Source organism: Lemur catta, chromosome 23 (genome assembly GCF_020740605.2).
Source record: "Lemur catta isolate mLemCat1 chromosome 23, mLemCat1.pri, whole genome shotgun sequence".
NCBI classification, from domain to species: Eukaryota; Metazoa; Chordata; class Mammalia; order Primates; family Lemuridae; genus Lemur; species Lemur catta.
The window spans coordinates 16,372,778-16,387,513 of NC_059150.1; the positions used below are offsets into that span (position 1 = coordinate 16,372,778).

Here is a 14,736-nt window from a genome sequence, read left to right on the forward strand (position 1 = left end):
CAATTCCGAGATATTTCATCTGTTGCCAGAATCATCTTTTTAAATACAAATCTAAGCATATAGTTATTCTGCTTTAAAGTACCCCGATGTCTTCAGTATAAATTAACAGCTACCATTTACTGAGCCCTTACCTATGTGCCAGACCCTATGCTAAACAGTTTATACACACTGTTAGATAATCCAAAATCCACTACCGGCACAGAAAATTCTTCACCTCAGCTTCTCTTTTCTTCTTATGTTCCAGCCATACTAAGCTGCAGTTCTCCGAATGCAACAAACTGACTCATATCTCCAGGTCTTTTTTTGCAATACATTTAATTTTCACCCACTTTTTACTGGTTCATACATACTTATCTCCCCAGAATTCAAATTAGAAAACTTCCCCTTGTCTGGTTATTTACTTTCTCTTCTAAGCTCTAAAAACTCCCTATTATCTATTTACCTGTCTTAAGACTATGTTCTTTGAAGGCCAGGAGTGTGACTTTCATCTGTTCAACCACAGAACCTAGCACAGTCACGGCACACGAAAGATAACACATTATAATAAATATTTACTGAATGAATAATCACAAAATCTGTTTCCTAGTTCAGGACTGTTTTCACCCAAATCAAAGTTTAAGAATCAAATGTTACTATGGATATGAGAATGCTGTGAAGTTGTAAATAGTAACACACATATGAATTACTTTTTATTACTATTCTCTTAAAAGAAAGGTGGTCATTGCTTGAGCTCAGGAGTTTGAGACCAGCCTGAGCAAGAGCAAGATCCCATCTCTATTAAAAATAGAAAAAATTAGCCAGGCGTGGTGACGTGCCCCTGTAGTCCCAGCTACTCAGGAGGCTGCAGTGAGCTATGATGACGTCACTGTACTCCAGCCTGAGCAAGACCATCTCATCTCAAAAAAATAAAAATAAAAAATAAAATAAAAAATAGTCTAACAAGGCCCAACATAAACAATTTTTCTAATATCAGTCAATGAATTAAAGGAACCAAAGAAACAAGTCTGTGTATGAAATTTAAAATTACTTTACCTTATCCATTAAGTAGGTAGCAGCAGAAAAACGTTTAACTAAGAACGTATTCCACATCATCAACGCAATGCCTAGATAACAAGCAGTAAATAAAGTGTTTAGTGTACTCTCACTTTCATCATACATAACAAATTACTGTCTTCCTTAAGCTTATTAAACTATTTCTTGAGATATCATTTTTCTTATCTAATACTATAGAGTTAATGAAATCTTTATCTTTAATAAAAGTCAGAACTAGGCTGTGTAAGTATATCCAAATGGCCAATCAGCGTAAGAAAAGAGTCACATCATTAGTTTAGAGAGAAACATAAAATCACAATGAGCTAACATTACACAACCACCAGAAAGGCTAAAAAATTGTTTTAAAGGACAATATCAAATGCTGGCAAGAATGTGGAACAAATGGAACACTCACACATTGATGGTGGGATAATAAATTGGTAAAACCACTTGGAAAACTGGCAGTATCTACTAAAGCTAAATATATGTCTACCCTATCACCTAGCAATTCTATTGCTGAGTATGCACCCAAGAGAAATGAATACAAAAGATACGTATAAAATTGTTGAGAACAGCTTTATTCGTAACAACCAAACACTAGAAAAAATCCCAATGGCCATCAATTGATTTTTTCATATGCAACTAAAGTAATATATATATATATAAAAGTATTAAAATACAAAACAAGGTCAGGTATGGTGGCTCATGCCTGTAATCCTAGCACTCTGCGTGGCCAACACAGGAGGATTGCTTGAGGTCCGGAGTTTGAGATCAGCCTGAGCAAGAGTGAGACCCTGTCTCTATAAAAAATAGAAAAATTAGCTGGGTGTGGTGGCATGTGCTTGTAGTCCCAGCTACTCGGGAGGCTGAGGAAGGGGGATTGCTTGAGCCCAGGAGTTTGAGGTTGCTGTGAGCTAGGCTGACGCCACGGCACTCTAGCCCGGGTGACAGAGTGAAACTCTGTCTCAAAAAGAAAAAAAAAAAATACATAAATAAATAGACAATGTTTTTTTTTTTTTTTTAAAAACAAGTCAAACAAAAAATCTAGGCTTTATAATTCCATATTCACTAAGCTGTGGGATTAAAATTAAATTCCCAAAGCAGTAGTCAATTAGACAGTGCAACCACGGCATTTCACATGCTGTTACTAACTGTCTGTGTAGCCGAGTCTGTATTCAGGAGTGAGGCCCTTTGTAGGCTGTGAAGCAGCCAGGATGCTGACTCAGTGTGTACAGGTACAAATGAGCAAAGGCCTAACTTAAAGAAATACTAGCCTGAAGTCAGGAAGTAACTTAATTTTATCAATAAGGATAGAATAATCTAGAGACCATATTGTCCAAATGAGTCACTGCAAATCTTTTTTTTTCTTGGATAAAGGTAAGCTCTAAGAGAGGAATAAATAATTTTCAAGTTCTCTTAACATAAATTGGGACATTTTACAATTTCTGCAATTTGACTTCATGCCACCTATAAGAATATGATGCAGGTGGAAAAGAAATCAGTAGAATTCTCTAGAATTCATCACACAGACATCAGGTGACACCTCCTCTTACCCAGCCCAACACCTAGTCTCACCACATACTAAGGTTACTAACTAGCTTAGTGTTCTCTCCTCAATTAATTCTTATAATGAAATCCAGCTGTATCTATCAAATGGAATCTGTTTATAAGTTCTCTACAATAATTTGCAACATTTTTTTCAAGGAGACACCAGCAATCCCCAACGTCTCAGAGCCAATGGAGAATATTCACATTGATTAAAAGAAACACAAGATAGTTTCTAGTGTCTAGTCTTAGGCTTTTGGCTACCAAGCCTTTTCACCAAGAATTATAGTCCTGACAATTCCATCCTTATTTCCTTCTCTACTTGTGAACTAAAGAGGAATCAATGATTCATGCATAATAGCTCCCTTAATTATACCAAGGAAGGAAGAGTAGTCAGCTTAAGGAACAAAAGGGAAAGTTACTACCAGCTCCGTTGCCCCTTTCTAGATAGCATTTTTCCAAGTAGTTACAACAGCCAGTTCTTTGCATATAGCAAAACACAGTAATATGTTAGCTTGCGGGACACTCAAATAAAAATTTAATAGGATGTGAATCTTTAGATTAAATCAGGATGCCTTTTTAAAATCAGTGATGTTTTTAACATCTGTTTACTTACCATTCTGAATATGTGCATTAAGAATATGCTTCAAATGTTCTATTGACCTAACAAAAAAACGTGCTTCCTTACATGCAGGGAGAAAAAGAGAAAAAAAGAGGTATCATTTAATAGGTGTTTCTAATACCTTACATAAATTTCTGCAAAAATCTGCCTAGGAGTGTTGTATTAGAACACGGAATTATTAGGTAAGATGTAACTTTTGATAAGATACCTTCAACTGTCCCTCTTAAACTCATATGACCTATATAATGATTAATCCCTAGAAACTCCCAGGTATATTCATAAAGGCAAACATCTGGATTCAAATTTGCTGTGGTTTGTACATAACAGCAATATTCTCTCCAATAAATACTTGAATTTCATACAAATGTGAAAACAATGAGTCTACTTTTGCAAATACAATTCATTCATTCATTAATTCATTCATCATTCAACAAGTATTTATTGAGCATCTACTATGTACCAAGCCCTGCTTGAGCTTACATTCCAGTGAAGGAGCTACACAATAAACATGATAAGTAATTACATTATATGTTAGTGGTAACTGCCAAGGAGAAAAAATTAAAGGCAGGAAGGAAATATGAAATATCAGAGGGGATGTTTGAAAGTCAACTCTTTCTAATCAAGGAAGTTTACATATTAAATCTCAAATACAGTATGTAATACTGATGAAATTATCCAGATCTTTGCTAAATAATTTTGTAGCCTGTACATAGATTAAACACATCGTCGCTGCCAATACGTACTGTGTTGAAAATCCCCCAAAGGTAATTTTAACTGTCTTGAGCCTTATAAAGTTGTGTGTGTGACAGTGGAATTAGAATAGGGGTTAGATGACGCATGATGAATATGTAACAGGAAAAAAAAAAAGAGGGATTTATTTTAAACGTAAGCAATTCTAGTAACACCAATGACAACACTAATCAAAAGTCAGGTACTCTGCATGCACTTTCTCTATAAACTGCAATAACTTTTTGAGATGACTGCTGTCATAGCCCTCATTTTTGGTGCAAATTGATACAAAAAGTTCAGAAACGTTCCCAAAAGTCACACTTAGCTGCGTGCTTCGATTACTATTCGCTGTAAGTAGCAGCGGTGGGGCTTGAAGTCAGCTTTGTCTCACCCCACTATGCGAGCTGCCTCTGGTTTACAAAATAATGCTATAAAGCAGAGTTTTTCCAAAATGTCACATTTTTAGATTTGAATCTGGAATTAATTTATTCAGACTTCAGAAATTATTATGTCTGTGTTCTAGTCCTAACATTCCTTTTGTCATGAAATGGAAAAATAACCCATGTAAGTAGAGAACCTAAAAATAATTACCATTCAAGATGTAGAGGAATCAACTGAAGAGGGTGCTCTGAGGGGCATTAAGAGGATCCCCTGTCCTAAAATCACTTTTGGGTCAAGGTTTAATTGATCAAAGACCATTCTTTTATTTAAATCACTTACGTGTTCAGTGTCTTTCTTTACTATGTAAGTGATTACAGTTTTTGGAGGAAGAAAGAGAATCCTTACCATCAACATATTAGCATGAATTAGTTCACCCGTGAGAGTTCTCTAAAAGAGTGCACCTCATGTAAGGATGATAACGAATATTGATTTGAGAGGAATAACTTACCAGAGCACTGACCAAGGAGGCCTAAGAGAAGGACCAGTGGGCAAAGAGGAAAACCACCATGTGTTTTTACATCTTATTGGATCCTGGCACCTTCATTACAAAAACTAGGGGGGTGGGGATTAAAAAAATAGGCCAGAGCTTCAGTGACTCGCCTGAGCCAGACACTGGTGAGCAATTCATCTGGGACCCACATCCAGCTCTCCTGCCTCCGGGCCTGAGGCCTTCCCCTGTGCTGCTCCTAGACTGTGGATGCCCCGGGAGAGACAGTGGCTACCCAAAGTGATGGAAAACGATGCCTGAGCAGAGTTGAGAGGGCAACAAGGCTAACCCTGGACTAAAGTCAACCCCGTACACAATGTCTTTTTTGATTGTTCTTCTGAGGCAAATATAAGAGAAGTAACAAAGATATATCTGAACAATCAGACAGCAATCAGGTTGACACCTGGATCTTCACTCTTTTATCATGCCTAATATTAAAAATATTCTGTCAGCTAGGTGCCATTTCATGCAGGGATTCAGAAAGAAAAAATATACTTGTCACAACCTAATTAGGAGTAGGGCAAACAAAACACACTGGTTTTAGATAAAGAGGAACCTATGCTTAAATCCTGACACTGAGAAGTGGGTCCTTAGGGAAGGAACTTAGCTTCTCTGAGCCCCAGTTTTCTCTTCTTTAGAGTGTGAATAATGACAATACCTATACTTCATAGGTTTATTGTGAGGATTATGAGGTAATATATGAAAAAGACTCAGCATAGCTAATAGTACAGAGCTATTCCAACAAGGAAAAAGCCAGTGTTTATAAGCTATTTAATTCAATAGTGCCCAGGTAAGTACAGTATGTACACAAAAGTAGAATTAACACAAAACAGGTAACAGTCTTACCTCTGGATCTTTATTCCATTGAACAACATACTCCCAGCAGCAATGTGCATGCAGCACGTCTAGCTCAAGGCTACAAGGGAACTGCTCATAGGCTAAATGCAGCAAGTCTGAAAGTCAGAAGAGCGTGGTGAGGTTATTTTTTCCTTAGTGAAAACCCAGCCACATCTCTCCACTCTGGATTTCATATTTCTCATTACTTGTGTATCACCTGGTATGGCTCCCAAGTCCATCTCCACCTCTGATACCTCAAGGAAACCTCTGTGAATACCTTCTTGGGGTTCATCTGGGTTTTCAACATCTCTTTGTTTATTAGCCAGTCTTAATATTTCAGGGCTGAAGTCTTGTTTAAATATCCACTTGGCTACACTGTCTGCAATGCCACCTATAGTTTGGAGACAAGAAAGGAAATGAAAATTTACAACACATGCATGGCAGTATTTGCCAATGGGAGCCAATACAGTGCATGATCAACATTTCCTTATGAAGAGATCTAAGTGGCACATTCATTTCTGAGCCTAAAGGTGACCCCCAAAAGCCATAAGATTTAAGCTGTGTTAATAACTTGTGGGATATTTGTTATCACAGGGCATCTTTATACTTTCAGAAAATATTAGATTATTATAAATGCATGTGCATACATGTTTGTAAACCACGTACTTTCTATGTACATAAATTCAAAACATATCTTCCCAGACACAGACAAAAGAATGAATACATCTTTAAAATGCTGTCATTTAAATTATAAGACATTTGTCTAGGTTCCTGAGGGCAATGTTATATTACTTTTAATAGTCAACTAAATGAAATATTTTTGGGCAAAATTTAGCCATAGCTAATCAACATGATATTATACCATGTTTTCAGTCATCAATGCAATGCAAAACATTGTAAATACATGCTGGAAAACATTCAAGATGTCTAAAGGGTCCTGTTTATTTCCTAAAACAAATTATACATTCTTCTATAATTTACCAAAAGTATTTCTCTTAATCTTTCCTCCTACTTTGATTCAAATTAAAACCTTTCCACAAAAAGAATGCTTCACAGAAAACTCACAATTATTAGTAAAAATAAATGGAAGCAGTGTGCTGGGTGAGCTAATTTCTTATGCTTGGCTTCTAAATCATTTGATAATTCTCATTACAGAACTAAACCCCTGATCATATTGCTTAGGTTAATATTCAAATGGCGTGTACACTTTCACTCTTTGGCACCATCTAGTGTAATGAGTTTACAATTAAAAACTTGCCACAAGTCTTATGCAGAATGAGAAAATGAGTTAAATAAATAAAAATCTATAAACACCTGGATATTTATAAACCTAGACATACAATCATTCTAGTATCAAATGCCTAACAGAGCTACTGATAAGAGTAAGCACCCAAAGAGAACTCAAAATACAAGGTGCTTATGTTCCTGCAAGACATAAGTACGTGAATCCAAATGACTCCAGGACAGTAGAAAGTGATGCATCAGAAAAGAGGAATAAAGTTTTGTGGGTATTAGGAGGAAGAAGGGAAAATCTGTAGTTAGTGGATCATGAAAGGGTTCTAGGAGGAGGTAGCATTTGAGCTGCCCCTTGAAAGATGAGTAAGATTTAGTTATCCATGAGTGGGAGAGGCAGGGAAATAGAAGAGGACAGGCTCAGATCGAAAGATGGAAAACCTGACAGAGATGCTTCATTTTAACTAAAATCTAGGAAGCAAGCAAGAAAGAAATGGAAAAATAAGTTGGATTCAAACTCAAAAGTTCTTGAAGGGCAAGCTTAAGAGTTCACACTCTGAGCAGTTCTCAAATATATTAGTCTCATGATCCCTTTAAATTCTTTTAAAAGTTTTTCAAATTTTAAATTATTAATACATAATAGTTGTATATATTTATGAGGTACATGTGATGTTTTGAAAAGGCGTATGTTTAAGAACATTCCAATTCCACTCTTTTAGTTAATTTTAAATATACACTAAATTATTAACGATAGTCCTATTGTCATACTTAACACTAGATCTTGTTCCTTCCAACTGTATTTTTGTACTCATTAGCCACTCCTTCTTTATCCCCCTCTCCCACTATGCTACTCAACCTCTGGTAACCATCATTCCATTCTCTTATCTCTGTGAGTTCAATTTTTTTATTAGCTCCCACACAGGAGTGAGAACATATGATACTTGTCTTTCTGTGCCTGGCTTATTTCACTTAACATAATGTTCTCTAGTTCCACCCATGTTGTTGCAAATGACAAGATTTCATCCTTTTTTATGGTTGAATAATATTTCATTGTGTATATATATACATCACATTTTCTTTTTCCTTCATTTGTTAATAAACACTTAGGTTGATTCCATGCTTCATTCACTATTGTGAGTAGTGTTGCAATAAACAGGGAAGTGCAGATCTCTCTTCGATACACTGATTTCCTTTCTTTTGTATATATACCAGCAGTGGGATTGCTGGATCACATGGTAGTTCCATTTTTAGTTTTTTGAGGAACTTTCATATTGTTCTCCATAGTGGCCATACTAGTTTATATTCCTGCCAACAGTGTACAGGGGTTCTCCTTTCTCCACATTCTCACCAGCAATCATTATTGTCTTTTTGATAACAGCCATTTTAACTGGGATTAAAATGACATAGTTAAAACTATAATGAAAGAAATATCTAATTTTGATTTGCATTTCTCTGATGATTAGTATGTTGAGCATTTTCTCATATACCTATCACCCATTTGTATGTCTTCTTTTGAGAAATGTCTATTTGGATCTTATGCCCATTTTAAAATCAGATTATTTGGTTTTTCTCCTATTGAGTTGTTTGAGCTCCTTATATATTGTGCTTATCAATCCCTTGTCAGATGGGTACTTTGCAAATATTTTCTCTCATTTTGTGGGTTTTCCCTTCACTTTATTGTTTCCTTTGCTGTGTAGAAGCCTTTTAGCTTGATGTGATCATATTTGTTCATTTTTGCTTTGATTGTCTGTGTTTTTAAGATCTTACTCAAGAAATCTTCACTTAGACCAATGTCCTAGAGTACTTCCCCAATGTTTTCTTCTAGTAGTTTCACAGTTTCAGGTGTCAGACTTAAGTCTTTAATCCATTTTGATTTGATTTTTGTATATGGTAAGAGGTAAACCCTTAAATTCTTAAACGTTATTGATGACTCAAAGAACTTCGGCTTATGGGTTACATCTGTTCATTTTTATGGTATTAGAAATTAAAACAGAGAAATTAAAAAAATATTTTTATTAATTCATCTAAAAATGAAATAATAAACCTATTAAATGCTAATACTTTATGGAAAAACTATTTCCCAAAGCAAAAAAAGAAATTTACTGAGAAATGTGGCACTATTTTACACTTTTGCAAATCTATTTAATGTCTAGCACTTATGTCTGGATTCTCCAACCAGCTTTGGCATTCAATCTATTGTTTTGTTGTTTTCGTTGGAATATACGAGGAAAATCTGGCCTCATACAGACATGTAGGTGAAAAAGGAAGGACTCTTGAGGTCCTCTAACCACTCTTTGAGAACCACTGCTTATTTTGTTATACAGCGGGAAGTACCTGGGGGTTCCTGAGCATGGAATTGACTGAATCAGACTTACAGAAAATTAATTGAAACATGTACAGAGGGTTGTTATTATTTTAATAAGAGTATATTTTTCTTTCCTTATTCTTCAGTCATTTCTATTAAAAAAAATCATAACAAAAAATAAGGATGCAAATGCTCAAATGAACTTCAGCTTACCTTTTCCTCCTTCTAGTAATTTTTTAACAGAAAGCCTTGGAAGTGGCTCAGCCTGTAGTGATGACACTCTGGAGGTTGGAGTATTTCCTTTGCTGTGAAGCAGAGTCTGAAGTATGAGACAATCCTCCAGTTGTTTCAGCAGGAGTTTCCAGTATTCAGTGTCAAGAGAAAGGGCCTCCCAGGAATCAGTGAGGGCCTCTGAATCAGCGCCTAAAACTGTTTGGGAAAACTAACAGAAAATGTACTGGTGATTCTCTGGCAAAGATTTTGAATCAACATTAACCTGAATGAGCTTTTAACTTGAAAGCTGATGAAGAGTCAGGATACATCACAAGGCAACACATCAGTGCTGTTTCACAAATATTATTACTTGGCTGGAAGAAACATGAGGGTCAGGAGTAGACTACAGATTCAAACGCAAGGATGCTGAGTTTGAACATTTATGAGTCCTGCACTAATGACCTCAATTCAACCAGTGCATACCTCAAAAAATTTTCTGGGCCATCCTGGGCAAGGGCCACAGTTTTTTTTTATCAGTACCAATCACGATACTGACCATCTCTTCAGAATGTACTCAACAACTTAAAAAACGTATCTGAAATTTCATCTCTCTCCATCATTAAAAACATTTCAAGTTGGCAATATCAATTTTAGCCTATGAACAATTGTGATTGACAATATCAAGTAACTCTCCACAGAACTAATTAGGTATCTCACCCAAACTAATGTAACATCCCTGTAGAAAAAAATAATTTCATCTATCACAAGATATAAGGGAAATTTGAGTTCTCAAGAGATCAGGAAAAACACAAAGCAAAAGGTCTAGTGGGAAACTTATATTTGATTCATTCAATGCTAGGTTTATAAGGAGGCAAGGGGTAAAGACAATCATTGAACTTTAGAACTAGAATAAACCTGAGAAGCGATACAGTCTAACTCTGACTTCTTTTAGATGAGGAAACTGAAGCCAGGAGACTCATTTTAAAGGGACTCACCACAAATCACCAGCTATTGGCAGAAAGTCATTAGCACTTTTCCCCTTTGCCATGTAGCAACTGCCAAACTCAAGTATGCATAGCATCCGAATAAACAAATTAAGGGGTCCCCCCTCCCCATACATATAAGAACCTGCTGGACATACACTTCAAATTCTAGATGTTCTATAACACTGAAAACAATGTACTCTAAGAAAAGGAAAATCATCCCTTCAGCTGACTGACTGGTACAGATCAAAGTTGCACCTTTGCCCACTTACTTTTTTCTCCGTCATGTTGTTCGATATCTGTGCAGCAACAGAATGCCCAACATGTGCAGACAATAGGGCAGCTCCGTTGTTCTCAGACTGAATACAGGCCGTGCGCATCTGCTGCCACCAAGGGGACACGGATTGGGAATCCCAGGTCTCATCGATAGCCACTACAGGGATAGGGAGAAAACTGAAAAATAAACTCTTACACTGTCATTTTTTTTGGACTAATTTTTATATTAAACATAATGTTAAAATTAAATTTCACACTGATGTGTTTGTGTATTTCTCAATGAAGTGAAAAAAATCTATAGTCTTAGTTAGAACATTTATATTCCACGTATTTGTGTTATTTTCGTCATCTTGCTGAATCACTATTAAATCCTTCTTTGAAATATTTTCATTGTTGAAAACTACTATTGAATAAATGAATATAATAAATATTTTGGTAATCATACCAAAAATAAGAAAAACATTACTTCCAAAGACCATTCAACTTACCTTACTGAGTTAAGAAAATGTACTGTTCATGTTATTTTCTATGATACAAAATATAAATTTAATTTCCATAAGTTAAATCATACTTCAAATGTATTAATAACTATTAATACATAATAAAATCTCTATGTGAAAGGTTTTGTACCCTATAGACTCCTTTTGTTAAGAGAAACTATGCTCCTTCCCAGTTTCTGTGGTGTTTCAAACACTACACTTTGTTTCCAAGAGCAGTAGTTGAAATCCTGAGAATGTTGCATTTTAATAGGTACCAGCATCCTACCTTTCATCTTGCTCAGGAGGGACAGCATTGTATGAAGACAGCAGACAGACTGCGGTTTATCCAAAATATCTTTTTCCTTAGAAAGCCAAACACTCAGGAGCAGAGACTGAAATCAAATTTACATCTTTTTCAGTCTAAAATATATTTAACATAGACAAAATCTAGCACTTTCCTAGACAGTGCATGTGTGCATATGGATGATAAAGCTTTCTGAGTTGTTGCACTGTGTTAACATGAGGGGCAGAACAACGTACCTTGTCTATGTAAAAGATTCTTTTTTTTTTTTTTGCTTTTCTGAATGTTGTGGATTTTACTTTTTTCTGTTTTTTTATTTTTTTTATTTCAGCTTATCATCATGGGGTTACAAAAGTTCAGGCCACATACACTGCCCAAGTCCCGCCCATCCCCCCCGAGTCAGAACTTCAAGTGTGAAAAGATTCTTTATTACCTGTTGGATATCTAAATTCCACCATTTCCATCTCTTTGGGTTAAGCACTGCCTTCCAATTCAAACCTCTATTAAGGAGCGTATTACCAGAGAGGACACTACTATGTGAGCTTGAATTTGCTGAAAATAAGCAAGGTGCCACTCCACTCTCTTTTGATTGGGGTGAGTAGGGGGAGAATCTGGAGCTGTTGGTCTTACCCTTGCCTTGGCTGTACAAAAGCATCGCAGACTTGATATTGGGGAACAATTACATAAAACTACCAAACTCCAATTTTTAAATCACTAACAAGTTATGAGTAACAGATTTTAAACAACACTTAAGTCAACATAAGTGACTGTTAAGATGCCTATGAACCAGCGTATCTACTTAAATTTGAAACAGTTTTAAGATTTATAAAATTGTTCACAGATAACCCTGCCATAACGAAGTTTAATGGTCTGATGGCACATCTATTAATGTAACTACTGGGATCTGTGAAAGGCCTTAATGTCTCACAGTATTGCAGTACCTTTATGTGAAAAATAGCTCTAACATATTAATAAAAAGTTGACTTGTTGGTTTAAATGTATCAGTTCAAATAATTTTCAAATATCAGGGAGGGTAGGGAGTTGAAAGAGAAGTGTGTGAAGAAAATGAACTTATGAGGACAACACAGGCGCTATGATAAGTACCTGACATGATATCACCTCATTGACTCCAACACACTTTGTGGCAGGGATGGTTATCCAGATTTCAGAAATGATGAAATAAGCTCATAAAACAAATCTAACTTGCCCAGCACCATACAGTTAATGAGTTACAACTAAAATCTGAAACCAGATCTGCCCGATTGTAGCATGCATATTTTCTTTTCCTTTAAAAATTTTCACATTATGTGAGTATATACACATGTACATATAAATTTACATATGTAATTTTTACCCATATGAAATCATACATATATAAACGCACAGTTTAACCTTCTATTTTTCCCTTGTTTTGTCTAACTTCCAAGTCTCTCCCCATGCCGGCTCCCTTTCCATCTCACCCCACATAGAAATCTCTTTATTAAACAACCAAATATGCCCTTTCGTATTTTCCTCCATGCTCATAAAATAATGACAATGTTAACAATAAATGCTAATGGTTACATAAAGTTTACTATGTGCTAAGCCACTAATGGCTTTATATGTGCAGCTACATACAGAGTATTTGGGAGGGAGGATTACAACAGTGGTATCATATTATACCATGTTGACTCCACTTGCCACCCAACATTCCGTTTAACCCACAAAATTCTGAATAACCTTTCTCCATTTATTAAGGGAATTCCCTCTCTTCTAGACTTCCTCTTCACCTCATAACCTGCTGCTTATCATGACTAGAGAGGCTAAAAAATTGACTGCCTATATAGGTAACAAAGACATTCTATTAATATAATCAATAAAAAAAATAACTTCTGCTGTTTTGTATGCATGTATGCTGGGAAGCAAATCAAAAGGAAATGTGGAGGGGAGGGAAGGTAGAATTTATCTTCTCTTTAGGCTCTCTGTTACATTGCCATTAGACTCATTCTGATTAATTTAGGTACAAAATGTATGACTAGGGCTATGTGTTCTGCATTCACGCATTCACACAACCGTGGATCAAATATCCAGGAGAAAAAAAATGGATGGTTGCATCTGTACTGAACCCATACAGACTTTTTTCCTTGTCATTATTCCTTAAACAGTAGAGTATGACAACTATTTACATAGCACTTACATCATATTTGGTATTATAAGTAATCTAGAGATAATTTAAAGTCTACAGGAGGATGTGCATACGTTATATGCAAATGCTACATCATTTTATATAAGAGACTTGAGCATCCATGGATTTTGGTTTGGGGGGCTGGAGCGAATTCCCTAAACAAAAACTGAGGGACAACTGTGTATGTGTGAATGTGTAGGAGGTGGGTAATAAGGGAGAACAGATGATGATGGGGCAACTTTCCTTACTTTTTTAAGAAAGGGCAAAAATGTAGTGTTGTAGTTTCTCCACTGGATGATTTTTTTTGTTTTACATTTATTATTTCATAGAGATTACATCTTAATGTATATTCAAAGTTTGGAAATATTTGATAACAATTCCATATTGCTTCGAGGGAAGGTTATTTTGTTTTCATAGTTCCAACACGACAGTTTTAATGATGATCAAATTCTACTGTAAATGCATGCATACAGGTCAGATTCTAAATTTATTTTAGGCCAATCATAGAATATGCTTGTTAAAATTTACAGAGAATAAAAATAAAATAATATTACTCTATTTAATATGGTGATTACAAATGTCTTTGATCATATTTAGAAGGTTTTCATGTGCATTCTATGATATGCTAAAAGACAACAGTTAAAAACAAAGACTGACATTTTGAATAACATTCACAAGGAAGAATGGCATCTAGCAACAAAAACCTTACCAACAACAGCTGAGGGCTAAGTCCAGCAGACTCCAAAGTGTGACACATATTCTCAGTGGAGCTTTCTCCATGCAAACACTTCCAAAAAAAGAAACTGCCTAGTAGAACAAAAACAAAACACATTAATCGATGACTACTTACCATTTAGATTAACAATCTTCCTGCTAGAATCCCAAGGGACAAAACAGTGTGAGAGAAGAGACACTAATGGTTCAATTTGCCTATTTATTAAAGCAGAAAGCAAATCCTTACCTGCCTAACATTGTCTCTTTAGTACACTTATTAATACAACTTGTATGACATAGTGCCTATATATCCACAATGGCTTTTGTTGACTAAAAAATCTAGTACATTAAATTCTTTCATTAATTTGATTTCAA

At 35.6% G+C, this 14,736-nt stretch overlaps 1 protein-coding gene across 2 annotated transcripts in view; it reads right to left on the minus strand.

The window, feature by feature from the left end:
• RAB3GAP2 (RAB3 GTPase activating non-catalytic protein subunit 2) overlaps nucleotides 1-14,736 on the minus strand; it is a 76,375-nt gene that overhangs the window by 11,159 nt on the left and 50,480 nt on the right. The window contains exons 21-28 of one of the 2 annotated variants that reach the window (XM_045536306.1): nucleotides 14,357-14,454; nucleotides 11,469-11,574; nucleotides 10,700-10,860; nucleotides 9,445-9,673; nucleotides 5,911-6,084; nucleotides 5,703-5,809; nucleotides 3,194-3,260; nucleotides 1,033-1,103 (exon numbers count right to left, since the gene is read on the minus strand). In XM_045536306.1, the coding sequence (XP_045392262.1) occupies nucleotides 1,033-1,103; nucleotides 3,194-3,260; nucleotides 5,703-5,809; nucleotides 5,911-6,084; nucleotides 9,445-9,673; nucleotides 10,700-10,860; nucleotides 11,469-11,574; nucleotides 14,357-14,454 (1,013 nt within the window). The remainder of the gene's footprint in view (nucleotides 1-1,032; nucleotides 1,104-3,193; nucleotides 3,261-5,702; nucleotides 5,810-5,910; nucleotides 6,085-9,444; nucleotides 9,674-10,699; nucleotides 10,861-11,468; nucleotides 11,575-14,356; nucleotides 14,455-14,736) is intronic. The other variant, XM_045536307.1, reaches the window with a different exon arrangement.